Source organism: Colossoma macropomum, unplaced genomic scaffold (genome assembly GCF_904425465.1).
Source record: "Colossoma macropomum unplaced genomic scaffold, Colossoma_macropomum, whole genome shotgun sequence".
NCBI classification, from domain to species: domain Eukaryota; kingdom Metazoa; phylum Chordata; class Actinopteri; order Characiformes; family Serrasalmidae; genus Colossoma; species Colossoma macropomum.
The window spans coordinates 41,406,253-41,433,740 of record NW_023494792.1 but is presented as its reverse complement, the minus strand read 5'-3'; the positions used below and the strand labels follow the sequence as shown (position 1 = coordinate 41,433,740).

The 27,488-nt window shown below is 37.8% G+C and overlaps 1 protein-coding gene across 1 annotated transcript; it reads left to right on the top strand.

Moving 5' to 3' along the window:
• On the top strand, nucleotides 1-27,486 carry kdm7aa (lysine (K)-specific demethylase 7Aa). The gene is given in 19 exon segments (XM_036577219.1): nucleotides 1-137; nucleotides 7,265-7,350; nucleotides 7,862-7,979; nucleotides 9,163-9,323; nucleotides 12,570-12,711; nucleotides 13,314-13,500; nucleotides 13,955-14,117; nucleotides 17,059-17,146; nucleotides 17,374-17,480; nucleotides 18,234-18,325; nucleotides 18,978-19,064; nucleotides 19,489-19,731; nucleotides 20,520-20,644; nucleotides 20,835-21,019; nucleotides 21,201-21,271; nucleotides 21,563-21,684; nucleotides 22,380-22,401; nucleotides 22,403-22,664; nucleotides 23,511-27,486. Coding segments are annotated over 19 exon segments (2,448 nt in total). The 5' UTR covers nucleotides 1-39; the 3' UTR covers nucleotides 23,600-27,486.
• The last annotated feature ends 2 nt before the right edge of the window (nucleotides 27,487-27,488 follow it).

Here is a 27,488-nt window from a genome sequence, read left to right as displayed (position 1 = left end):
GTTAAACCTGCTCTCGGCAGCAGAAGGGGACAGTAGAAGATGGCGGCTGCCCAGCTGTACTGTGTGTGCCGGCAGCGCTACGATGTTAGCCGCTTTATGATTGAATGTGACATTTGTAAGGATTGGTTTCACGGGAGGTAAGAAGTTTATTTTATCCCTCACCGACGCAGCAACATCTTTGGAAACAGAAATGTCTTGTTTTATTAAAATATGTGTTAGCTGAACTGACTACCCTTTAGTTGCCTGGCTGTCATGTCGCAAGTTAGCCGAGCTAACGCTAGCTTACCGTTAAAATATACCATACGAGAGTTTTGTGAGGAAATATATTACAATATTAACATGTCTGTCTGTTCGGCTGATATTCCTTACATCACATCTGACCTGGTTTCCATCGTGTTGAGGTGGCTAGATAAGCAGTGTAGCCTAGTTGGCAACAACGCCGTTACTCTGCTCTGCTGCTGTAATGTTAAATGTCACTGTTTATCGATATCAGATAATCAATAACTTCTAAAGCGTTTGTGTGTAAACAGGTAGGTATGGCTTAGTAGAAATTGTCACAGGCAGACTGTTGAGTTTGAAAGTTGTGGCCAGCTATAAAGATGAAAGCCAATCCACGCTGGGAAAGGGGGGATTTAAACCGGGCATTTAAACCGGACGTTTAAACTGGCCTTTTCTGAATGGCCAATTTTTAGAAGACTTTTAAGTGGATATTTAAACATCACGTTATGAAATAGACATTGATCTATACTTTTAAAACTGAGGTTAGTTTTTTAAATATGTTTCTGAATTCTAAGCTGAATGTAATGTGAGGTAATGTTGGTTTAGGCGATATATTAGCCCAACTACGTAATGTGTTTTTAATGCTGTTTCCTTTTGGTAACATACTCTTAAAAAGTCTTGTTAGTCAGACAGGTGTGTATCTTTGGACAAAAGCTGTTTTAATGCCTATGGTGGGCGTAAGAGAGATTTCTTCAGCTGTGTTCTAGTTTTGTCAGTCATAATCTATAGATTTGTGTAGTTTAACCCCTAAATTTGCTGTCATTAGTTCGAACACTCTGTGAATCAGCTAGATTAAACTACTAGATTGGACAAGTTTTACTTTAAAGGGCCCATATCTTGTATTTTTCTTGTATTTTATTTTTTCTTTGACCTTACATGACATTAGTGTGGTTTTATGTACCAAATATAGTCCCAATTGTTCATTTTTACATGGTAATGACAATGTAATGACAAAGCCCTCTCTATCCCTTTGAATTAAACAGGCTGTGTTTGTTACTGTGCCTTTAACCGATATATGGCAAAAGTATCATATTACAATACTTCAAGACATTTTCGCAATACACAGTATGTATCACAATATTTAGCTTATTTGAAAATTAATAAATTGGAACAGACAACATAGAAGTTGTAATGTCACATATAAAAATACTATATTATTATTATTAGCATTATGCTGATCATTATTATTGATAATAACTACAGCAATAACATACTTATTAATAATGATCTTAGTAACAACAATAACCATAATATAATAATAATAATAATAATAATAATAATGAACAATAATAATAATTATGCTCAAATATCACCATATTGCTCAGCTCTAATATCTAAATGTATGATATGTATGTTGTATGTAAATTTAGGTGTGATTATATGTGAATATCTTTGTCCTGATTGGCTGTACCTCATTCAAAAAGCAGTCTGGGCTGAAACATTCCTTCAGTGTGAACATGCAGGGCCAAAAGGCTGTGGACTGAATAGGTGGACATATGTAAATGTGACAGCACAAAAACAGTGAATGCAGAATAGGCAGCTTAGTTTCCATATATGGACTATATTGAATATTTAAAATAATAAAAAGATGCTGCTTTTCTTGATACTGGTATTTTGATATTGTTAAACAGATGACTACTTTTGAATTCAATTATTTACATGTTTGTGTAGAAGTTTCTTTGAAGTTTCTGCTTGGACCATTTATTTTGCATCTCTTCACTGTCTAACCTGTTCTGTCATGCTGGATTAGACGTGCTGATTTACTGTGTGTTGTATATTCAAAACGTCTGTGAATCATAAACAGAAAATCTGGTTCTTCAACTGTTTATCTATTGATATGCAAATCTGACCTGATAAACTATGATTGTTGTAGTAATAATAATAATAATAATAATAGCTTTATTTATGGAGCACATTGTATACATAACAAGGCAGCGCAAAGTAGAAATAAGAAAAGAAATCAGAAAAGCATTAAAATAGAAAGAAAATGGAATAAAAGTAAAAATAAAAACTGTTAATACAACAAACAAAATGTAGTGTTATGTGTAGTGCTTTTTGACTGCTAACTAAGGAAATAACACTGAGGTTTCAGTTAATTGTGATAGTTTTTGAACTTGTAACTGTTTATTTTTTAGCAGGTTTAAGTTGATGGACTATGGCTGCTACTACTGTTTTTAGTGATGTCCTCTTACCTATTTTGGCTCGACTGATCAACTGTATTTGGAGTAAGGGGAAGAATTGTTTTTTTCACCAGGCGATTAATTAAAGTTTTGAGTGGGAGTGCTCAGCGAGGTCAGGGGAAGAGAAAACGTGGTGAATTTGCAAGAAGTAGGATGACTGTCTGGTTTTCCCACGTGCTGCCTTTTGCGTCACGGTGAGCTCCTGAATCTGTGTGAATTTCGCAAATATGTCGTCAGGACTGGCCAAAATTGGAGAAGTGAAATCTCTTGTGAGAAATCCAGAAATGTGAATAGCTTTGAGGCCTGATAGTGCCTGAATGCTGGGGCTGTGCAATATATGTTGCCTATTAATCGTTGTTGTGATGTTGACTTTTTCGATACTGATATCGCGGAAGACTGCAATGTAAAAGGACCTATCAACTAACGAGTCAGTGTGTTGTATTTTGTGCTGTGAGCATCCAGACCAATCACAGATCCAGTGGTAGGGCTGTAACGATGCCCATAAATTGCGTTCCAAAAACAAGGCTGCAGGTGAGAAAGGTGGGTCCTCGGTAGGACTGTCTTATTAAGGCTCCTTGATTGTCTTACATAACGTAAGGCAGAACGGTCTACCAGGGCCACATTGTCACATCACCAGAAAGGAGTTGGTGCAAAAATTTAATGGAAAAAATATGGCGGATGCAGATGCTTAGCTGGCAAGCAAACATTAATGTGAGTGATGTAATATGTGGCAGGCAAAACAGTTTGGAATTATATTCTGTCCTTCACAGATTCAGATTTTAGAACGGGAACTATCTGATTTAAAAACCAGCCTTAACCCAGATCTCCAGAGGATGGGAGAACTCTCACTCTGACCTCCTCACTTGGAGCTCTTCCATGTGGCCCTCCTGATCTCTCAGACCAACCATTATCACTCTGTTCTTCCTCTAATTCTCTCTCGCTCCTCAGGGAGCAGGGAGTAATGGGTCAGGATGTGGAGTGGGAACAGATGAGTTAGAGGAAGCAGTGGAAGTTATTCTCCATCCAACGCACTCCTCCATCTATGACCGCTGTGTCATTACATAACTCGTTATAGAACCGCAGCAGCTCTGTGGCCAAAGAACTTTGCTGTGGCTCAAGGGGTCATGAACTGAGTCAGCTCACCTAAAGCTGTTGCCGTTGTGCATTTCACCAAGGCATAAATAGTTATGAAGTGTCCACAGTTTCCTTCCTTTTGCCAAATATAGTTGATCAGCCAAGACTTTGGTTGTCTGAAGTTTGCTTCTTTAGTGTTACACTGAAGCTATGAGGCTAATGAAGCTACCAACTAATGGAAGCTCATACCCCACTAATTAGCATGGTGCAAACTGCATACATAGGCAAATACACAGTGTGTAACATACTGTTATCCATAAAACTACAGTTTTTAGCTTTGCTTATGTCCATTTTGAGAGATAACAGTATGTCATACGGTGTCAGAAGCTACATAAGCAAGTCTATTTGAGAACATTTTACATATTTAATTCAACATGGTCTGGAATGAGGGTGTGATAATTTAAGCATACAGTTAGCACAAAACCTAATGGTGTGGTGCTGCTAATTGATCATCCGATGTAGTTTTTTTTGTACTGCGACGGTAGCCTGTAAGTATAAAACCAGCTTATTACTTATTTTATTTAACACTTAATTTCATGAAGTGGTTGTAGCAAACACTCGCTAGCTGTTCAGCCTTTTGTGTTTCACTGACATGCTCCGGTGAGATCCCTCATCGTAACGCTAGGTATCTTATATAATGGCTTATAAGTGACTGTAGTTATATGTAACTGTATGAAATAAGCATGGACACAGGCTTAACTTTTATTCCAACCTCACCTTGCCTAGAAGGTCTTACTTAAAATAAAATACTCATGGGCCTGCCACAATCTTCATATGAGACTATGTAAGCTAGCTGACTGCTCCTGTATAAGCTGTGCTGTGCCCAGATGTTGTGCCCTTTAAGAGAATTTGTCTGGAGTTACTGTGACTGTGTTTACTATGACTTCATGGAAGTGTGTTTATAGCTATATAACTAACTTCAATAGCAAAAACACTTTCCTAGTAGATTGAAAATGTTTTTCAGTCTATATCGTTCGAGACGTTCTTTTAAGCAGTGTAGGTAGCCACATGAGTGATTTCGGCCAAAGGAAGAGCATCTATGATGCCAGGTGGACCAGCTTAGCGGAGAGAGAGGAACCAAAGAAGACAGTAATGTATAATAGTTTATAGATTTGTCAGTTCTAAAAATAATCATTAGTTGCAGCCCTGCTATGATCTGTTTACCCATTTTGGTTTCATCCAGTAGTAGAATTCTCAGCCGTTTGCTATGCAAGTGTCTGAGTGAAGCCAATACGTCTGCTTTGTCTCAGCCACTATTTCCTGCAGTGATGGAAAGATCAAAGCTGAGACGGCAGCTAGTTGAACCCATCTTCAAAGTCTCACTCTCTCACTATTCAGCTCTTCAACTATAGCACCCTGCTGCTTTTAACACCCATAAAACGCAGTAACATATCATTAGGCCCACCCTCTATTCAGCCTGTGAGAGTGAAAGTGAAGATAACCTCTCATGTAGCACTTCCACAAAGGTAAGTGGGTAAACTGAACTGATATATATTTATATAGATAGATAGATAGATACATTTTTTATGTTTTAGGAGGTATACACAGGCAAAAAATAAATCAAGGTGATAGAGATAATGAAATGGAAGTGCAGAGAGGAAGAAGTATAATGAATTGAACATTTTGTTAGGGATCCATCAAAATTTCAGGTAGGAGAAAAATGGTACATTTGATTTTTCTGGAGTAAAATGCTGAAACTTTTAACTAGAAAAAATACAATGTTACAATTTTCCAAAATAGAACAGTTCACAAAACATTTCAGCGATTAGAATTAGAAGTAGCCATTAAAAGACACAGCTCATCAAATGCAAAATACATAAATCTAATTTATGTAGTATTATTTCAAATGTAAGCCATTGTAGGTTGAAATGTTACACATTTCCATGAAGGGCTGCACAATCTTGTTTCTTAATCGTTATCATCGTATTGACCTTTGCAATATTGAATCACAGAAAGCTACAAAGTACACATGAGCCCTCTGTCCAATTACATTGTGTTTTACTATGTGCTGTTAGCATCTTGGCCAATCACAGTTGCAGGGGAGTTTCTGTGGGTGTTTTGATGAATCAATGCATGTGAATAATCGTATATAACAACAAAACATACATAAATATTTTTGATCAAAAATAATGCAGACCAAGCTTTAACACCTTCATCAGTTCATATACAAGAAGACCGTAATGAAAACTGACACCGTTTTATGAAAGCTGTAAGCCACGTGAGGCTGTGTTATGGTCTTTTAACCATGGTTAAAAGGCTTTAACGCCACATTGTGGCGTACCTAGCTTTAATCATGGCCTTGAGTGGCTTATTGCTTTAATATGCCAGTGCTGCTGTCTCTTCACAAGATCACACAAGTCTACAGGTCTCAGTTCTCCTGAATCACTTTGGACCATACATAGCAGCTTTACAGGAGAGGGCAAAAACGTTAAAAAGATTTAAAAAGATTTTGTTCTAGGCAATTTTGGACAGCGACGATATGTTTTACTTCGTAACAGGTTCATGGTGACTTTTTCAGTGAAGAGGCCTGGTCCACTGATTAGATTGCCATTCTTATTCAGTCAGTGACATGTGTAGGACTTCCAGAAGGCCTAGAGTGACTTTTTTGTTGTGCAAATTGGTCCCGCCCATTTTAAATCAAAGCGTGATCGGTTAATTTTTCTGATACTTTGTAATTATACTGATGATTAATCTAACGTGTTAGGCCTTCTTTTCAGCTCTTGCAGTTCTGACCAATAGGAGAGCATGCTTAACTATATCTACCTAGGTAGATACGCTTGGAGTTTGAAGAATTTAACCCTTTTATTTTCATCCAGAACTTAACAATGAAACGAGTAGTACTGTAAAACTTACGTAGTATAAATACAAGCATACTATATTGAATAAAAATGAACTAAATCTTACAGACTTGTATTTTTTAGTTCCAAGCAATTATTAGGCCTTTTCTGAAACCCTAGATGGCCCTGAGAGTTTCCCCTCTGGTTTTTGCTAATGTCAGAACAGCTGAGCACTCTCAGACTCGACCAAGGTGGTCTTCACTGTTGCCCTACTCATCAATCTTAGACCCCACAGCCCAAGTGTGAAAACACTGTCAGTTTGTTGAACTTTTATTTGTTGTTTGACAAATAACTTTTCAGGCAGGGTGTTAAGACAGAAGTATTAGACACTTCCACGTGGGTGTGTGTGTTTGTGTTGAGAAGCTGTCAGTGCAGGTTTCTGGTCTGTAGTAAGTTTCTCTTTGTAAGCCTGTCAGAACACAACCAGAGCTGAGCCCACGCAGTGTCTACAGCAGCTCTGCTGTGAACCTTAGGAATGTGCGTGTGTGACAGAGAGTTGGAGATTGTGGCTTGGCATGTGGTTGTAGTGGGACAGGACATGATTTATGACACAGCCATGACGGATCTCCACGGAAACAGCGTCATCAGGACATTTCAGCGGGTGTTTTGGACGTCACTGTTTGAGTGTTGAAAGCGATGTTTGTGGCAGAGTTTTCTGATTTAGGTGCACTTTCAGGTTCGGGTGTCATTATTGGCATTAAAGAAATGACCTCCATTTGAGAGCTGATTGTTCATTAAATGAATGATAAGCCTTCAGTTGAAGGGGTTAAATTTTAAATCACTTCCACATGCTGTGTGTTTTAGAGACTGACTGTGCTGTTGTTCTTGTTTTAGCTGTGTTCAGGTGGAGGAGCACCATGCTGCTGATATTGACCTCTACCACTGCCCCAACTGTAAACCCATCCACGGACCCTCGCGCAGTGAGTTACATTTATGTGTCTTTGGTTTGGATAGGTGTTTGTAACAGCACAAGAAATAGTTTCTGTCTACACAGTGAACTTGCTTTTTGTTTGTGTTTTTTTTTTTCTACATAATAGAAACACCTTTCGTTTCCTTCCTTCCTTCCTTTCTTTCTTCTTTTCTGTTTCCTTTCTTTTTGTACTTTCCTTTTTAACTCTTCCTTTAACACCTTTCCTTTTCCTTTTTCTTTTTACTTTATCTTTTACCTTTCCTTTTACACATTTCCTTTCCTGTTACACTTTCCTTTTACCTTTTACTTTTGCTTTCCTTTTATTTTCCTTTTCCTTCCCTTTTTACTGTTTCATTTTCCTTTCCTGTTGTTTTCCTTTACATTTCCTTATTGCTTTTCTCTTTATATTTGTGTTTTCCTTGTCCTTTTACATTTCTCGTTTCATTTACCCTTTTCCTGTATGTATAGTGTGTGTGTGTGTGTGTGTGTTGTAAACTCATATTTTTTTCTCTATCTCTCAGTGAAGAAGCGTAATAACTGGCATAGGCACGATTACACAGAGTTGGATGATGGCACTCGTCCAGTTCAGGCTGGAACTGCCGTCTTCGTACAGGAGCTCCAGGCCAGGACTTTCCCCAGGTACCAAAACTCTACCCAGTGCCTGAAAAACATCTAATAAACCTCTAATAAACTGGTCACCACAGCACACTCTGAGGAACACCAGTTAAAATAAATCATTAGATTTGACCATTGTACAATTCTCAGTGTTTCAGTCCCTTCCACTCTTAATGCATTTCATTTTTATTGAATTAATGCAATTTCTATTAAATGAATATATCTTTGCGCAAACAGTATTTACTTCACAATTCACAAGTTTCACAATTGTCATACCCCATTCTGTTTATTGTGTCATCATATAACTGGGTTGCCCTTTTCTGATGTGTTTGGTGTAAAGTAAGAGCAAACACATGGGGAGGTGAGACATAACACTTGAATCAGGATGTATGAGGGTTTATAAATGAAAGAATGAATGAATGAAAAATAAATTACTGCATGTGTTATGTTTCAAATGTTCAGGAAACACTGAATGCACATATGTAACTGAAAGAATTATTTAGTGTTGCAATGTAGACTAGCTTTTTTCCATTTGAAAATAGCCTGATAATTACATTGTGTCCAAAAATGAGCTCATACTTTATTTAACATTATTATGTTTGATTACATAAATTATTCTAACATTTGAAAAAAACAAAGCAGTTGAATTTCAGCCTTTAGATATGTGGAGTTACCACTGATGACCTCTCTTCTGGGTTTTTTTGCAGTGCATTTTTATTCCAAGTAGTGAGCAATGTAATGTATATGCGAAGTTATGGTTACATAGAACAGTGTTGGCTGGATTGATAGCACCCCATGCACTTTCTGAAGTGGATTACAATCTGCCCGAATATGCCAGTATAATTTTTGTTATTGATTCATCCAACTATTATTCAGTTAAATGACTAATCTACCATCTGACTGATCTAATCTACCAACTGACTGATCTGCCATCTTCAGTTCCTCTCCCTTTATTGTTGCCATTACTAGAACTTGTGTTTGTGCAACAAAAGATTTAATCTTAGATGCCATATCGCCCCCTTATCTTCCTGTTGTGTATTACAGTCTGTCAGAATGACAAAAACTCTGCGTCAGCATGATAAGCGAAGTGGACTAGTGAATATGTGATGCATCCTTAGACTGAACAGTGAATGCTGTAGCACAGTGCTGCGTATATGAGTATTTATAGTTGTGTTTGTAATACCTTCTCGTCTCTGTTCTCCTGCAGTGCGAATGAGATTGTGGTGAAGATGCAAGGCAGTCATGTGACCCAGCGTTACTTGGAGGCAGATGGCTTCCACTACCCAATAGTGCTCCCAGATCTGGAGGGCCTGGGACTCAAACTGCCCCCACCGTCTTTCTCTGTCAGAGACGTGGAGCATTATGTGGGTAAGGCCTGTGTGTGTGTATTGGTGCTTGTATGAATCTGTTTTTTTTTTTCCTGCAAGTGTTTAAAAAAAAAACTCATTGGGTTTGATGTGAAGGTTTTAATCCAACAAAAACTTGGTGTGAATAGGCTTTAAGGTGTATTTTTTTCTGATTGGGTATAAACAGGCAGCACCATGTAAAGTTAAGATTTTCTTTATCCTAGTGTCTCTTCTCCTTTTCCACTTATGTCACCATGCAGTACTGCCCTGTCCTGGCTGAAAAGAACTGTTTTCATTAAACTAAATTTCAGTCAGTGCATCAGTAGGTGATTGTCTCAATGGAGCTACAACAAAAACTGTACATTAAGCGAAGTTGTTTTACAATAGCTCAGAAGCCACTAGGAAATGACATATGCATTTAAATTACCTTTAAAGAAATATGCATTTAAATTACCTTTAAAGACAGGATGGCCACATATATACTTTTTTTTTCCCCACCTTCTGAGGTTGAGACTGGCTCCCCGGTTGCTGGAGAGACTGAATGGGTTTACTGCTTGGCTCGTCTCCCCCCTGTTTTAAAGCTCTATTAACTCTCCTCTCCTGTTTCAGAGCTGATCATCAGACAGCTCAGATTACACACACTCCACTCACACACCAATGAGCTTTAACCCTGAGCTCGTTTTAATGGGAACAGGTGTTGTGAGGGATGTGTGTGAGACATGGGGACCACTCAGTGGAGATCATGTTCTCTGATCATATTCTCTGATGATTGAGTAAAAACAATAGGCCAGCTACACTAACCCTGTGTGTGTGTGTGTGTGTGTGTGTGTGTGGTGGGCATCAAGAAAAGATCCAGACAGCTGTGCACTGTGCCCCCTAATCTTGCTTGTTGCTCAAAAACGTGGAAATGCACACAAAAGTGAGCACACACATGCAAAGGCTGAACAATACCTGCTTATGTGGAGTTGTAAGGGTATTTATATTTTTGGACTTTGTGGCATCAAAGTAAATATTTGTAAAACTGTCAAGCTTAATCTTAGAAAATAAATCTCAAAGGCCTTAGTACTGTTGTCTTTGTTCCATTGAATTGCTTGTTTGACAAGTATTCCTTCTAACTTAGCCATAGCCATACCATAGCATAATTATGCATGACTCATTGTGCTGAATGGCCAGTTACCTCTTATGTTCAATATACACTTCATTCATAGTATTTGTTTAAGTTGAATAATTTACTTATCACATTACGCATTTTTTTAGGTTCACATAACAAACCATTTTTTACAGTGTACAGTGCTGTGCAAAAATCAGAGACCACCATTCATTTATTTAATTTCCACTGAAAATCACTATTAAGCTTTCATTCTTTATGGGAGATTTTTGTTTTTAATAAAAAACTGCAGGGATTATTTTCCACACCTCCAGAGTTCAGTCTTTGGTTGCATTTTCTGCTTTTCATGATCCAAATAATCCCAAATTTGCTGGTTTGCAAATTTTTTCTTTTATTGTCTGTTTCTTTTCTCAGTAAGGGCTTCTTGACAGCTACACATCCTTTCAAATTCGTCTGTCTTCACCTCATAGTGGAAGGATGGACAGAAACACCTGTGTTTTAGATTTGAAGCAAGAGTGAAGCTTAATCTTCTTTCTCAAAGATGAAAGCTTTAAGTACTGTTTATTTGATGATGGCAGTTTTAGTGATCTACCGGATCTTGCACGGGTGTTAGGAGTCCCATTTTCTCTGCTTCTTTTAATAATTTTTGGAAACTTCTGTTGGTTCATTTTGACTTTCCTCTTCCTTCTGCAAGTTAATTGTCTTATGTCTAATCTCTTTAGAAGTATCACATGAAAATGAATAATTTCATGGCCCTTTGTGACTTGAATTTAAATAAATGAAGGGTGCTTTCTGTTTAAAAAACTGGTACTTGAATGTCATTTATATTGTGACTGGCTAATAGAAAGTGAAAAAATTTGCTAGTGTGTTTTATTTCTTCATTTAACCCACCCACTGCATGCTTCAGGTTAAAAGATAAAATGCGACCAAAAAAGTTGTCCTTGGGGCAATTTGGTTGTAAAGAAATCAGAATCAGAGGTAAAAAATTTCATGCAAGCATTGTAAGTGAATGCAAGTATTGTGATCTGTAGTCAGTAGTGTGTGCGTGCGTGTTTGTGAGAGTCTCTGAATCTTTTGCATCCAGCTGTTCCCTGTCATTAGATGCTGACCAGCTGTGTGTGTGTGTTGTGTGTGTGTGTCTGTGTGTGTGTGTGTGTGTGTGTGTGTGTGTGTGTGTGTTTGTCTGGTTCTGTTTCCGTCTCTCTGTGGCAATTGTGGTGTGGTTCTGCGAACGTGTTAAATTGAATATGCTGACTCAGCTCCAGTGAAGAGAATTTGAGAAATAAATTGTTTTTAATTCTTTAAAATGGCTGCAGAATGCACTCTGCTTGTCAAAGGTTTGGGGACACCATGCCTTTCTGAGTATTATTCGATTTTAAGTTACTTTTCAGTTCAGTAAGAAAAATTATCTGCAAAGTTTTAGTTATCATAAAGCAACTATTAGCTCATCTTTTTACAGTTGTATGCAAAGAATTGAACACCTCTGATCAAATTCCATGTTTTGTTGATCTAAGTGAAAATAAGTTAACACATCCTCTACACAGGCCAACTTAATAATGGCATTTTTTCTGCAAATTGTAGTGCACAGTTTTTATATCGTTTAACATATTGGAAAAAGATAAAACATAAGCCATAACTTTTACACTGCCTAAATTTTATGTTTTGTTTTTTTTCCCAAGATGTTAAATAAAATTATCAAATGAACAGTAATTGTTTATTATAATATGCAGAAGTATGTTCTCTGTAGAGTTTATGTTAACATATTTTCACTTACAAAGTCAACAAGGATGACCAGGGGTGTTCAAACTGTGTATTTGTCTTCTTTACCAAACTGTTGTTAAAAGCACATACTGAACCTCTTTTGGCCCAAAGGTGGTTTAAACAGCTGAAAGGTCTGAGTGCTGACATCACAGCAAGGAGACTCCCAACCAGTACAGTCACTAATACTAGCACTAATATTTATGCATGGGATATTGTTTTTCTACACCTGTGTAAGGCTTAATACGGTAAAGTGTTGCAGACTAAGAAATATTGAAAAGTTGTCCTTAAACTTTTAAACTAAAGTCGACTGACTTCTGTCAGCTTATATAATTCAGCTCTAAAATATGTGCTGGTTTGGGTTCTGACTCACCTTTTTTTTCCTCCCTATACTATACCCAGGTGGAGACAAAGTCGTTGATGTAATCGATGTTGCCAGACAAGCAGACAGTAAGATGAAACTGAGGGAGTTTGTGAAGTATTATTACCAGCCTGAACGGCCGAAAGTGCTAAACCTCATCAGCCTGGAGTTCTCTGATACCAAGTAAGTCTGTCAGCTCAAAAATGCACTAAAATAATTTCAGAGTGATCCAGAAACAGACAGCTCATGGTCTTTCTTCCCTCTCTAAATGTCAAGTAACATTAAAGCTGCTTAGTACAACAAAATGTACATTACAGTTTTACAGTTTTCATATATATAGTTGTATGCAATTGTTTGTGCTGAAATGTTTCATTGATTTTCTGAGTGAAAATAGCTTAACACATCTAGAACACACATTTGCAGAAAGATTTTATATTTCAGTTTGTTCTCTGTAGACGATGTTATTTTCACTTAGAAAATCAACAAAATGTCATTTGAGGTGTTCAAATGTTTGCATACAACTATATCCATGTATTACCTTCGTTAATAATAGTTAGAATAATAATAATAATAATAATAATAATAATAACAATAATAGTACTAGTAGTAGTAGTAGAAGTAGTTTTACCACAAATCTAAATCTTTGAAAATATAAGCATTTGAATGTAGTTGCTATTGCATAATATGGTATTAGAGTTTATACACTAGTTTATCTTAATTGACTGAATTTAATATTTATTTATTATTTAAAATGCTTGACTGTTCTCCTCCTCTCCTCTGTGCAGGATGGCTGAGTTGGTGGAGGTTCCTGATATTGTTAGTAAAATGTCCTGGGTGGAGAATTACTGGCCAGATGACTCTTTCTTCCCCAAACCATTTGTTCAGAAGTACTGTCTGATGGGTGTGAAGGACAGCTACACGGACTTCCACATTGATTTTGGAGGAACTTCAGTCTGGTACCACGTTCTCTGGGTGAGACCAGAGGTCATGAAGACCTATACTCCATGCGTACATGCCAATGTTGAAGTAGGGGGTGCACTTTAACAAAGTCGTTTACAGCCAAAACTGTGAAAATGCAGTTTTTTTATATTTAGTTTCCATTTTTATGAGTAAGTAAAAAAAAAACACTTTACAAATCATTTTAACTGTAATGAGAATTAGAAATAGTCATCAGACTGTCTGTATTTTTGATGTGTCCTGAATTTCGATTTGAGCCAAGAATTTTCACTTGTGCATTATTATGATTGATATGTTCAGTGTGACTTACCCTAAACATACCTGTAAATTCTTTATCCTCTGTTTAAACATCAGTGCTTTCAGATTTGAGGAGAGCTTAAGAGCTTTCTCACAAAGTGTCTTGCCAAGAGAAAACAAAAAGAACTTAGGTTTTGAAGATATTCTTATTTTTATTTTCTTCATTGTTTAGGGAGAGAAAATTTTCTACTTGATTAAGCCGACTAAGGCTAACCTTGCACTATACGAGTCCTGGAGTTCGTCACCCAATCAGAGTGAGGTGTTCTTCGGGGAAAAGGTGGACAAGTGCTACAAGTGTGTGGTGAAGCAAGGGACCACTATACTGCTCCCTACAGGTAAGAATCGCTCCTGCATGTGGCTCGATGTGTACACACATTAAAATACCTTTTCATACAAGCAAGTTTATTTTAAGTTCTCTGTTTATTACTTACTGGGTTCAGCTCCATCCAGTCAGAATCACTTGTGCTGCTACTGCTGTGTCGCCTTGTGTGTGTGTGTGTGTGTGTGTGTGTGTGTATATATAGATAAATAGAAATTGAGAGAGAGCGATGGCTAGCTAAAGAGAGAGAGAGAGGAACAGAGCACGAGAATATGTAATATCAATGGATTATGGTACAGTTATGTTCCCTGACTAAAGGTACACTTGAGGTACCACTCCAGTCACAAAAGGGGTACTGCTCCAGTGACAGTTTCATATTTCATTTCTGTGAGTGTAAAAATGACTGACAGGGCATTCTGATGGGACTAAAATCACTGAGAAACACGGGTAAATTTACATTACCCCACCTCCTCATGGAAAAGTAATCCCGTCCTAATGGGGCTTTAACACAGCCTCATTTAACCTCAGTTTGGAAAAAGCAGCTCACGTGCTATGGTAGAAAAACAGCATAGCACAAGGAGACATAATTTCGACAGTTTCCTAGAGCAGTGGCCAGGAAAATCAAAAGCTCAGCATTTGAATAACAAGAACACTTTTGCTGCAGAGGGAATGTTAGGCAAGAGGCTTTTGCCTGGCAACAGTGTAAACACCAGCACAACACAGATACAGCCAGTGCCAAGCTGATACGCTGGAAAGAATGTGATTAAAATCGAAAGTATTTCCTCTGTGCAACTTTTCATAGCGTAACAGACCCAACGTACAGACTCAGCAGTAGATAAGAGCTTTCCTTATCTAACAGTGGATGGACATGCCTTACAGGGCAGGGAACCACTCAGGCCTGAGTGCAGAATTGAATTGAATGTGCTAAAGCCCATGAAAAGAAAACACAACACAAAGTCACTGTAAAATTGGGAGAAGTTTGCTCTTCACGTTCATTGACAGTTGTAAATATGTAGTGATGTAACCTTGCAGTTAACCCCTTCAAACCCAGGCATATTATATAGTTAATATTCTTAAGACTTATTATTCAGTTGCTGCTATGAAATACTCACTAACCACTAAGAAACAAATCTTCAGTTCATGTAGTGACCAAGACTGAAATAGAATGAATATTGTGAGTAAGTGGGTATATAAATCTAGTACTGTCAAAGTTAACTTGGTAATAACACATTGATGTGATTTGTTGTGTATTTATTTATTTATTATCGTATGTTAACCGGTTGGGCCACTAAGCCAATGATTCTTGTGGCTAAAATTGAAGTTGTGGCAACAATAAGAGAAACATGTTTGTTGTATATAAAAATCATTTACAATTACATGCTTCAGGACCCAAAACAGTCATGTTGCTTTTGTTAAGAACATTGCTGTATAGGGACTAGATTATGCCATTAAGTACTATATAGCCTCTTGGTATAATGCCAGCTTATTTAACACACTGATGCAATTTGTTTTATTAGAAGAGAAAAAGAATGCAAAAAAAGTCACTCAGGCTTTGCATTTTTAGTGGCCAAAATCTGAAAGGTAGTGGCCAGGGGCCCCAGGTAATAGGCAACAGGCAGTATCTACCTCTGCCATTCTCACAATTTACTAATTTGACCGTTCCAACCATCCACAATTGTGCAGGCTGATGCCCACCCACTCACGCTCTCATATGGTGCTATGACTCTGTGACTGTAACCCTCATATACAAATACAGCTTTTAAATCACAAGTTTCTTTGATTGCTCTGCTAATGTTCTAATTAAAAGCTTAATTATTTGGTAACATTTTATTTGGAGTGGTACTTTGTAGATGATTTAATAAACTCTTAACTGATTATCAGTAACACATCAACAACACATCAGTGAAGCAGCAGAAGTGAAGCATCTTAATACATTGAAGTAAATATATTGAAGATGTTCTGTTGATACAGTGCTTACATTAAGTTATTATTAACTGATTGATATTTATTGATAACATGTTGCTTCCACTATGCAAAACCTAACCTTACCCAAAACCTAACCCTAACCCTGGCTCTAACCCAAACCCTGACCTTAACCACAACCCAAAACCTTTTCCCAAACCTCATGTGTTTTTGACATGTTACTGAGAGTCCGTTGAGTGTTTGTTTTATCTAAAAGTACCACTCAAAAGGAAGTGTCACCAATTATTTTAATTGTTTGACATACATTTATTTGTGTATATATATATATATATATATATATATACATGTGTGTGTGTGTGTGTGTGTGTGTGTGTGTGTGTGTGTGTGTGTGTGTCTATACGTGTTGAAAAGTTTTAGGCACATGAGAAAATTAGTTTTAAAAAAATTTAATCAGTAAGTATTTACTTGCTCTGAAAAACACTTTACAAGAAAATACAAATAATAATTTATCTATGTGCTAGATATGAAATTTAACAAATCTTTGTGATAGTTGGGGGTGTCCAGCAGACATTTGAAACAATTTTGTTCTTCAAACTAGCTCACAAGATATCAGCCGTTTTTTGATATCTTCACAGCATTTATATTTATTTGCATTTATTCTAATTATATATGTTGATTTTATAAGCAAAAGCACATTTACTGCCTATGTTTTTCAATAATTTGCTTAAGACTTTTGCACAGTACTGTATGCTTGTCGTACCATGTGATTTAACTTGACCACATGGTGGATGGAGCTGCCCTGTAAAGCAAGGAACCATTCATGCATGACTGTTTGTTTTTACTCTTGCCTGGTTTCTGTCAAGAACAAAATAGCACTCTGACTGAGCAGAGATGTGTGTTTATCAATGCGTCTGCACTCCAAGCCCAATACACACTTCATCCAGACAGTGACGTAGACCTGATGGCCGCAAGACTCCTCTGCATGTTCCACTTGCCGTCATGTTTGTTTATGTTGTCTCTGCTGCCCCCTGTAGGTTGGATCCATGCTGTGCTCACCTCCCAGGACTGCATGGCCTTTGGAGGGAACTTTCTACACAACTTAAACATAGGCATGCAGCTCAGGTATTTGATGATTTATTTTTGAATTCTCATATTACTATTGTGTCACGCTAGTATTTTATGTATTACTTTTTAGAAATAAAGCTTTCCATTCATTGATGCCAAAGCATTATCAGTAATAATGAGCATTTGACTATCTGGAGGTCAGCCAGTATTACTATGCTGCATTTCATAAAACATTTCTTTGCTGTGTTGGACAACTGCTCTAATACATTATTTTCTTGTTTCAGGTGTTATGAGATGGAGCGGCGGCTGAAGACTCCAGAACTTTTTAAGTTTCCTTATTTTGAGGCCATCTCCTGGTATGTGGCCAAAAACCTTCTAGAGACACTGAAAGGTAAGGGGTAGACTATTCTGCATTCTTGAAGGCTCAATTTGTGTGTGATTCTTCTAATATTCTGACTGAAATGTGTTCAGTTTTCCATTTAAGGAATATATTGGGGAATAACTTAATTTATGCAAATTTGCCCTTTACCTAAATGCAGTTGATCAGCCAAGACCAAATTTTAGTCTTTTAGTTTTGCACTGGAGCTACAAGGCTTATGTAGCCTATTAGTAATGGGAGCTTATACACTACCAGCTAAAATGGACAAAAGTACATCACATAGCTAAAAAAAAACAGTAGTAGTGGTCATCATGAATCTGAATCATTTCTATACTTATAAATAAAAATATCATCCAGTGTCAGAAATCGCGAAATAATCTCGAACACACTTGCTTAACAGCTCTGCACAGTTCGAGGCAAGTGTATGATTTAGGCCATAGTGCTAATTGGTAGGGTATAAGCTTCCATTACTTACTACTTACTGCATTTGGCATAAGTAGGAAAACTGGGTAAATTAGATTGTAGAACAAACTATTCCTTCCTAAGCTCTATAATAAGTCATAAATCAGCGTTATGGAGAGCTTTTTTTTTGTCAGGTTTTGGTAGTTTCGAATAGAAGCTGTCGTGCTGAGAGCAGATCAATGTGGACATTGTATTTTGGATTCTGTCACATTCATTAAACTGGCCCTTGAATGTATGAGTTGTGCAGCACTGATCAGTGAAAACGACTGTCATTTTAACCTCTACGGTCTTTGTCCTCGGCAGAGTTGCGGGAGGATAAGTGCCAGCCTCAGGAGTATTTGGTGGAAGGAGTAAGAGCTTTAATCTCTGCACTGAAGACCTGGCTGAGGAGGGAGGTAAGAGAGCTAAATGGACACATCACTTCAGCTTGGGGAAAAAACATATAATACACATTCAGTTAGAGCAGGAGTTTGCAACCTTTTGGGTCGGCTGGACCCCCTTCATTCGAAATGACTTGCCTTAAGTAGCCCTTGAGAATTTAAGTAGGCTAATGTTCATTGTACTAATGAGGTCACTATGGAGTGTTGCAAGTTTTATCTCTAAAAAGTATGTTTTAAAGTGTAATTGAGTTTGTTCATGACTTTCCATCACTGTCTCTTGAACCATGACCTTAACGAAACCCTCTTCTTTTTCTTCCTCTCTTTCATATTTCTGTTTTGTTTCTTTTTGTCTATCACTTACTTTCTCTCACTCTCATTTATCTCTGTCTGTATCAATCATATATTTTTGTTTCTCTTTCTTTCTAATTCTCCCTCTTTGTTTCTCTCACTCTTGCTCCATCTCTTTGTCACTTGTTTTTTCTTTCTTTCATTATTTCCCTCTTGTTTCTGTGGCTTTCATTTTCTTTTTTTTCACTTACGCTTATCTCTCTTGCTCTGTCACTTTCTCCTGTTGTTTCTTTGGTTCTTCTCGCTCTCTCTCTCTCTCTCTCTCTCTCTCTCTCTCTCGCTCTCGCTCTCGCTCTCGCTCTCTCTCTTGCTCTCTCAGTTAACAGAACCAAACAGTGAGGTTCCAGATAACATCAGGCCCACCCTTCTCATCAAGGAGCTAACCAAGGAGATACGCCACCTAGAGGTAAAACAAACTTGGGAATACTATAGTCATTACAAGGTATTGAAAGGAGTGTGTCTAATGCACAGTCATGGAGAGATAAGAACAAGACAAAACAGGATTATAGTATTCCACACTGAATGAAAAAGGCTAAATTAAAACAATTATATAACATAAAAGGCTCACACATCATATTGTACATTAGAATATTGAAATTTCTGACACTGTATTATTGTAAGTTTTGCATTTGATGTTGCTACAGTTTTAAATATGTATAAAATTCTACAAAATAGTTCTGAATAGATGTTGTTTACGTCAGTATATTTGTGGTGAATCCTGTAGATTTTCAAATACAGAAAATAGTTTTTATTGTCTGTATTCAACTACCATGTAAATATTTCCCCCAGTTATATTTGTGTATTCAGTTTCCTTTTTTTTTTTTTCCAAGGACCCAAGTAAGTCAGTGAAATCTCAGGGAATCACGGAGTGTTTGTCCACTCGCTCCTCTCTGGAGAGACGGTGCCAGGCAAGACGGGCAGCTCGAAGGCTTCGGGACCATCACCACCATCATCATCATCATCGCCACCATCGCCATCATCAGCATGGCTCCACATCCCCCTCAAACCTGGACATCCTGGAGTTGCACACCCGGGAGGTCCTTCGGAGGCTGGAGGTCGGCCCTCTGGACGAAGTGAGAGCACAGCATGCTTTAGACTAGGGCTGAATCTAATGTTTATTTTCTAGAATCAGTTAATCTGTTGTGCGATTAATCAACCAAACAAACTTTTATGCTTTCTGCCATTACGTCTCACTATTCAGTGAAAGTTCTGACTGTGCAAAAAGCCATCTTTTTCTTTTATGCTGCAGTAAAATAATAGAAACCATATCACCCCCAACACTTCCTGTAGTCTGTTCCAATCTGTCAGAAAGACTGTGTGGATTGTATGAACATTATAGAGCACTTTTTTTTTTTTAAATGAAACAATAGCCATATCCTGCCATATCCTCCATAAACTCTATTTAAAATGTTATAGAGCAACAATGCATTAACCTTTTTTAGGGCTATAGAAGTATTGAGCATAAGAAGTCAGTATGCATTTAGACTAATGCAGTGTAATGCCCTGTATTTACATTAAATCTATGCATTACAAATACCAGTATTAGTTTTTAATTTTCATTAGGGAACTTGGAACTACTTTAATCATGACATACAGAGACAGTGTTTACCATCATGCCTTCTGTCATCTTCTGTCTTTGTGCATTTACTTATTTGTCATTGATTTAAACTGAATCACCCACACAAGGCTACTTTTCAGATGAATTTGTAGTAGAGATCTTCTGGAGTTAGTTTTCACAATCAACTTAGCCCAGTGTGTTCGATTACTATTGGAATCTCTGCATAGCAGCGTATTTTTTTCATTTAACTGTTTTTTCTTATACAGCAAAAATAATTTTTGTGTATACCTCTGTTCTCAGCAGGGCTCAGACGTCACCTCCAAGTTGAACAGGAAGTTCAAGAAGATATTTGCGACGTCTGCTGTAAAAATGAAAAGTAGTCATGACAACGCCTTGCGTTTGGTGCTGTGTAACGGCCGAATCATGCGGTAAGGTTCTGTATGCGCGTCTCAGTGCTGGCTAAGAGCCTTAAAGAACCAAACAGACTGATAACTTTCCAGATGTATCAGGATCTTGAATTAACTCTGATGTTTTATCGGATGTAAGCTCAGATGTTTCATACTGGAGCTGTACTAGTCTGTGCTATCCTCTAATCTGCTGTGTGTGTCCTTCTCGTAGTGAGAGGCGGCGTCTTGGCAAAGGAGTGCTGAAACACGAGAGACACAAGACATCGCCATGCCAACGGCACCAGGTCAAGACAGAAAAAGCATCACCATGCCAACAAGAGAGAGTGAAAACAGAGAGCGTGGAGGCAGGATTAGAGACGCAGTGCACTGTGGGACACAAGAAAGCCACCAATCATAGTGAGTCACTGTTAAATTCTAGTTTTGATCATCAAGACGCTTCTTTGGTTCACACTTGAAAGCAAACAAAATGTAGTGGCTATAAATATTGCAAAATTCTGATTATTGTTGTTCGGCATAGAACCTGCAGTAAGTTCTTTGTTTTTGCCATTATTTACCCCTTTTCTTCTTCTTTGAGCAGAACTCAGGACAGAGCTGCTGGGGTCAGGGTCAGATCTGGAGTCAGGCGAAGAGGTGGCAGCCAATGTGGAGGTATAGTTAGTGACAGAAGGCACACACTAACATTTAGTAATACTTTATTCAGTATAATTAGGCTAGTCAAATCCCTTATACATAAAAATAATAATACAAATCATGAAAAATAATTACTTTGCATTAAATTAGATCGCAGAACCTTCACTGATAAAACCAGTCTACTAGTATTAGACTTCTAGACGCTCAAGATCAGGCAGTGTTACAGTGTTTCTTTTTCAATGTAATTGTTTAACGTCGCTTTATTAACAATGTTTTTTTCCCTTTCTTTGTGTGCCTCTCTCACTGCAGCAGCACTCTTCAGATTCAGGAAGCTCAGAGGATGAGGCAGAACATATGAGGCAGAAGAGGAAAGGCTCAGGGAGCTGTGTGACAAGCCAGTCACGCAGCCAGCATCACAAACCACTCAAACGGTACCATGGCTAAACTGTTGCTTAATACACAGACCCATCACACAGTTACTTTACTCTAAGACAAGATGTCCTTCTCCAACAGTTAGTCATTCACCTCATTGCTAAAAAGGTAGAAACATACAAACAATAAAAAATCATAAACTAAGATTTGGGTTCCCTTGTTTTTTGAGGGTTTGATAAAAATGTTGGTTTGGGAAAAAATACGTAAGACTAGTGAAAGAATGTTAGTAAAGAAAGCTAGTATGTAGCTTGACATGAGTTAGTTCTCCCACTCTTAAGTACAGCACACATATTCTAACCCAACATTCTCTCAACTAACACCAAAGTACACCAACAAAAACTGTTGTTATTCACCAAACAACATTGTTCTCTGCTAATCACAATCATTCTTCAAAAATTTTTCAGTCATGCACTACCATTCTCTCAAAACAGCAACATTCTCCAACAAACACCATAATTCTCAGCCAAAGGGCATCATTCATTCGAACACTCTTCACCATACGCCACATCACCAACAAACCCTACCGTTCTAATTTTGCCAGTTGGATTTGTAATGTTTAGTAAAAGACCCAACAAGCCTGATGAACCAGTGTAAATGGAGGTGAACATTCTAGAGACTTCCGACAGTCACGCCTAGGTTGGGTTGGTTTGCTCTGGGATTTAAGCCCCTGAAAAAGATGTCTTTATCTTCCCAGGGAACGGCCTACCTCACCCAGCCCCTGAGAAGGCCCTGCAGGGCGTACTGTCTGTGGCTGGGCTGATGTGCCAGCAGGTGCCAGAGGAGGGTGCTGTTTCTCAGGAGGCCTGGTGGTCCACCCAGGCCAGCAGTAACAGCAGCAATGAGGCTGGCAGCCCGGACAGAGCGTCAGGAAGCCCAAGAGAGGAGTATTTATACCGGGAAAGCTCACTGTCTCCTCCTCTTCATCCCTCCAAAAGACATGCACACAACCCCAGCCCCATCAGCAACCAGGCCACTAAAGGTGACGACCTGTCTGTGTGACAGTTCAGAAAACCTTTGCAGATAGTTTGACAAAAATAAGATTTACATAGTTTAGTCACATGTAGCAGACTTTGGAGATGTTACGAGGTTAATTTAGCTAACAAGTAAAGGGAGCTTCTGTGCACCAATTATGGTGCTAACTGCATCTGAATCATCACACACTTGACTGAAACTGTGTTGTTGTTCAGTAATCTGACATTAACATACAGTTATCTGTAAAAATGGACAAACGCACAAACCAAATTCAGGCTTCAGGATGGAGCTGCTACTGTTTTTTACTATAACATATACTTTTGCTCATTTTGACCACAAAATTATTTCTTTTCAGCAGACTTTAAGGATGCTAGGATTTGCCCTAGTACTCTAGCCTAAAATGTGACATTTTTTAAATAAGCTATACACAGAGGTATAAAAAGTACTGTACTTAAATGAAAGTCTGGGTGCTTTGTCAACATCTGTGGAGCGAAAACTGTACTTGGAAAGTATCTATATTTAGTAGTGTTTATATATAACTCGACTGATTGGCTAGAGCAAAGAGAAAAATCTTCTGGCCTTTGAGATTTGTAAGGTTTTGATGGTCTACATAAAAATGCAGGTAGAAAAAAGTATTGTTTTCTTTTGAAAATGTAATTGATGTAAATTGATTATAAATAAGTAGATTGTAATTAAATACTCAACTACAAACCTTTCAAAATAATACTTAGGTACTATAACAGAGTCCAGTGTCCCAGAGAAAGCCAAACAGTATTGTTTTCTACTCTGATGATTGTTTATCTTTCAAAAAGCCTTTATCAGTTACACCACTGTTTTTGTGGCATTTTTGCAGGAAAACGTCCTAAGAAAGGCAAGGCGACTGCCAAGCAGAGGCTGGGAAAACTCCTGAAGATGAGCGGACACACACGCCTGCTCGTGTAGCAACAGGGGGACCAGAGCAACCACACACACATGCGCATACACACCACTTTTCACTCTACCTAATGCACGCACGCACACACAAACACAGACACTCAGCACTCGTTACTGTGCATGTTTAGGCGACAAGGTATGTTTGAATGGCACTAGCATGCTGCTTCACAGCTCATATGGAGCGAATGAAATTCATTCACACTTCCTCAAAAACAAGACAGTGCAGGGAAATTTTAATCAAAAAGTTTGAAATAGGAAAAAAAAAAATAGCCAAAAGTTTCTGGACGGGTCTCCAAAGCATAGAGGCTGTGCGATGTTTCTGATATAAATATGGAGACTAACCACTCCAGTGGTTAGACCTATAGGTTTATGGGTGTTGTTATGGCCAAAGCTGTTTGTTTTTTCCATTCAGCCAGCTCTAAACCTCTTTTATAGATAACAATTTGTAGATTTGTCAGCGTTCAGCTTGGTCAGAGTGTTTTCCCTCCCCTCTCCTACCTCCATGAAGTTGTGTAGCATAAGTGAAAAAATGGTGCTTTTGGGCCGAGGGTAGCTTTTTGTATTTTTTCATAGCCTGGTTGTGGGCTTTTCTCTTTTTTTCCCTCCCTCTCTCAATCTTTCCTCTTTGATAACTACCTTTAGCTGTCTGTTTGTGGCTGTGAATGATGAGGTTAAAAGACTGAGGGCCAGTATTCTGGACTTTAAAAAATTAAAAGACCAGTCCTAAGACTGGGTGTAAAAGTATCTAATCTCACAAATTTAGTTAAACTAATTTGTGTGGGGGGGGAAACTGGTCTTGAGGTTTCTAAATGGTGCTGAAGATTTTTGTAAGCCGTACACTATCCCCTCAAACTGAAGCAATAATTGTAGAGTGTTGATTGGTTGGTTTATTGACAGATTTTTTTCTAATATATATATAAATAGGCAGCACTCTCACAAAGCTAGTCAGCTTATGGCCTACATTGGAATATCAGTAGACATCAGTTCACTTAAATAGTTCATCTTTTAGCAGTGGTTTAAAATTTGCATTGCCCGTCAAGGCCTTATTGAAGCTCCCATAAAGATGAAAAATGAGAAGAAACGAAGCACAAAGTTGTTGTTACACTGGTGTTAAATTAAAATTGTTGTTAAACTGCAGTGGGCGGTGCTGCCTTTATACTGCTGTGTTGTAGACTGTAAGGACTATAAGAAGTGAGAGTCATTTGTTTAGAGCATGAAAGCTCAGGGAGAAATGTAGTTTCCTGCCTAATTTGTATTCCTTTTTTTCAGTGTTTTAAATGTAATGTTTTTTGTTGTTGTTGTTGGCTGTTAACTTATTAATTTCTATGACATGAAAAATGATTTATATTACATTCTGTGCTTCCTGCTATAAGATTTGTTGTTTTTTTTTCCTCTTTGCTTAAACTGTTTTTTGTAAATATGAAATTTGGAACAAGAGAGCGAGGACTTTTTCTAAGTGATGACTTTGTAAAGTTCTTGGTTGACAAATTTTTTTGTCAGCAATTCCAATTCATCTTGACTTGCCTGACAGATTCTCCCAAAAATGTCCAAATTTAATGAAAATTTAATTTGAAAAGGTTTTAGTGCCTGTTCTGTGATCACTCTTCATCAAACAGCATGAAGCAAAAACAAAATAGAAAAAAAAACTCTGGTGAGGCTGAAAGTTTTCTTGTGGTGCTTATGTTTGAGTGTGTTTTTTGATGAAATATGAGAGTGTTTCTCAGGGAACAAGCGATGTACCATCTTTAATTTAGTCACCAGCACTGTCACTCTCTTCTTATGGGTCAGGCTCACAATCAAGTGGATCTCCCATCCATCCATGTTTATAATGCTGTGCTTCTCAGTCTTGTGGACTCGTGTTTTCCACAGTTTAACACACCTAATTGCACTCACTGGCTCATTATTTGGCTTTTCTTGAGTTGAGTCAGGTGTGTTAAAGCACTGAATATAGATAAAACGTGCATTGCTTGGGGCTTCCAGGATTTGAGTAGGGAACCACTAGTGCCCCATGATTACCTCCATTTGTTTTATGACTCTGTCTCTATCCAGGCTCCACCCACAAATACATTCTTTCAAGGCTTTTATGAGGTAGGACTTTACAGAACACTGGTTAAAGAAAAGATCCTGTTCAACCTAATGAGAAATGATCAAAGTACATAAATTTAGATTGTGTTCCTTTACAGAAGTATCTTTAGTAATAGTCATAGTGTGTGTATGTGTATGGAGAGAGAAATACTAACAGCACTACAGAAACTGATAGCTATAGTTCTGTATAATACATCTGTAATATTTTTTGTGATCAAAAGACTAGTACTTATTTAGTATTAAGTATTGTAATAAGCTATAGTAATTGTCTGAATTTACTGGAAGATTTTATAGAAATCCTGTAGCATTCATGTAATGTTACGTATTAATTTAAAATGATAACGCTAACTTCTGCTGTTCTCCTTATGGGATTCTGTTGATTTGTTAGCACAATCAAATGGCAATTCGTATTGAACATTGTTTTAGCCATTCTAGATGAAACACAGACAGCTTCTAAAAGACATTCCATGTTTTACTTGAAACTTGTTTTTACCTTGTTTTACCTTTCACAGTGACCGTCAATGGAGAGGCCTGTTATAGAGCTGATAACACTTTCCATTTCTAACAGCCCACTACGTGGTCCTGAAAGAACCTGTCTGTGGGTGGAGCATGAATAGGTCCATTATAATATGCGTTTATGAAGGGTCCCTAAACTGTTAGTTGGGTGAAGTAGTCTTTACAGTAAAAATGGAGCGCTAGTCTGGGTTATGTTCATGCATAGTGTAATGTTTTTTTAGACACACTAATGAGGGCTTTCAGTGGACAATCCCCATGTGCAGCAGCACATAGACTAAGCAAAGGCTTAAACTGTGACATGAAAAAAATAAAAAGTTCCATTTATTTCTTGTTGCTTCCTGCAAACCTCTTTTCCTGATTAAGCCTGGGTTTAGGACTACATTATCTGTGGACAGTGATGAACCCTAGTGTGGGACTACATAGTAATGCTGACATTCTCTTTTAGTCTAGGGTTTGGTTGAATCTTAGTCTGGGAAAACGGCCAAATACAGTACTGTGTGAAAGTCTTCAGCTCATATGAGAAACCATTTTCAAAGTTCTCCTCAAGGAAGTTTGGCATTTACAGTTACTATCCAATATCTAGTTAATCTAATCAATCCTTCATTAAGTTAAATCAGGTGCTGCTGATGGAATGTAACACATCTATGCAGTGCCTGGAGTGCAGGAGCCAAACCTGTGCTCTTCTAGTGAATAACTTCATAAAAAATGTTCTTGTTGCATTTCACTGCATTCATGTTTTTGTATTTATTCTAATGTTATAGTGGTTCTACTGGCAACAGCATACACTACTGAGAAGTTTTCTATTGGCAGCCTAAGACTTCTGCACAGTACTGCATACATCAGAAATCTTTCAAGCCCTAGATCACAAACAATTTTCAATAAACTATCCTGATTGATGCTGATCAGGTTTAATGTGTGTTTGGAAAAAGAACCCTTGAAATGTTCACTGGCTGAACTGGCTTTAAAGAGTGTTCACCTCACCCCTGTTTGCATACAGAAGTAAGCCTTGTATGATTTGTACAGTATTGTGCTTTTTTTTTATCATTTGTACAGTATTGTGCTTTTCCCCCCCTCATCTGTTTGCAGCTGTGGTATGGACTGTGTGTAAATGTTCTCAATCCCAAGTTCTGTTAATCAGTAATTCTGTGGTTATCCCTTAAGATTTTCAATGAATTTTATGCAGTGAAATGAAATGTAAATACATGTTGAGGAAAAAAAAAGTTTTTGTAGGTCATGTTCTTTCGCATCCCCTTTGACCCGATGTTAAGTGACAAATAAAACAGTTTGAAAAAAAAGA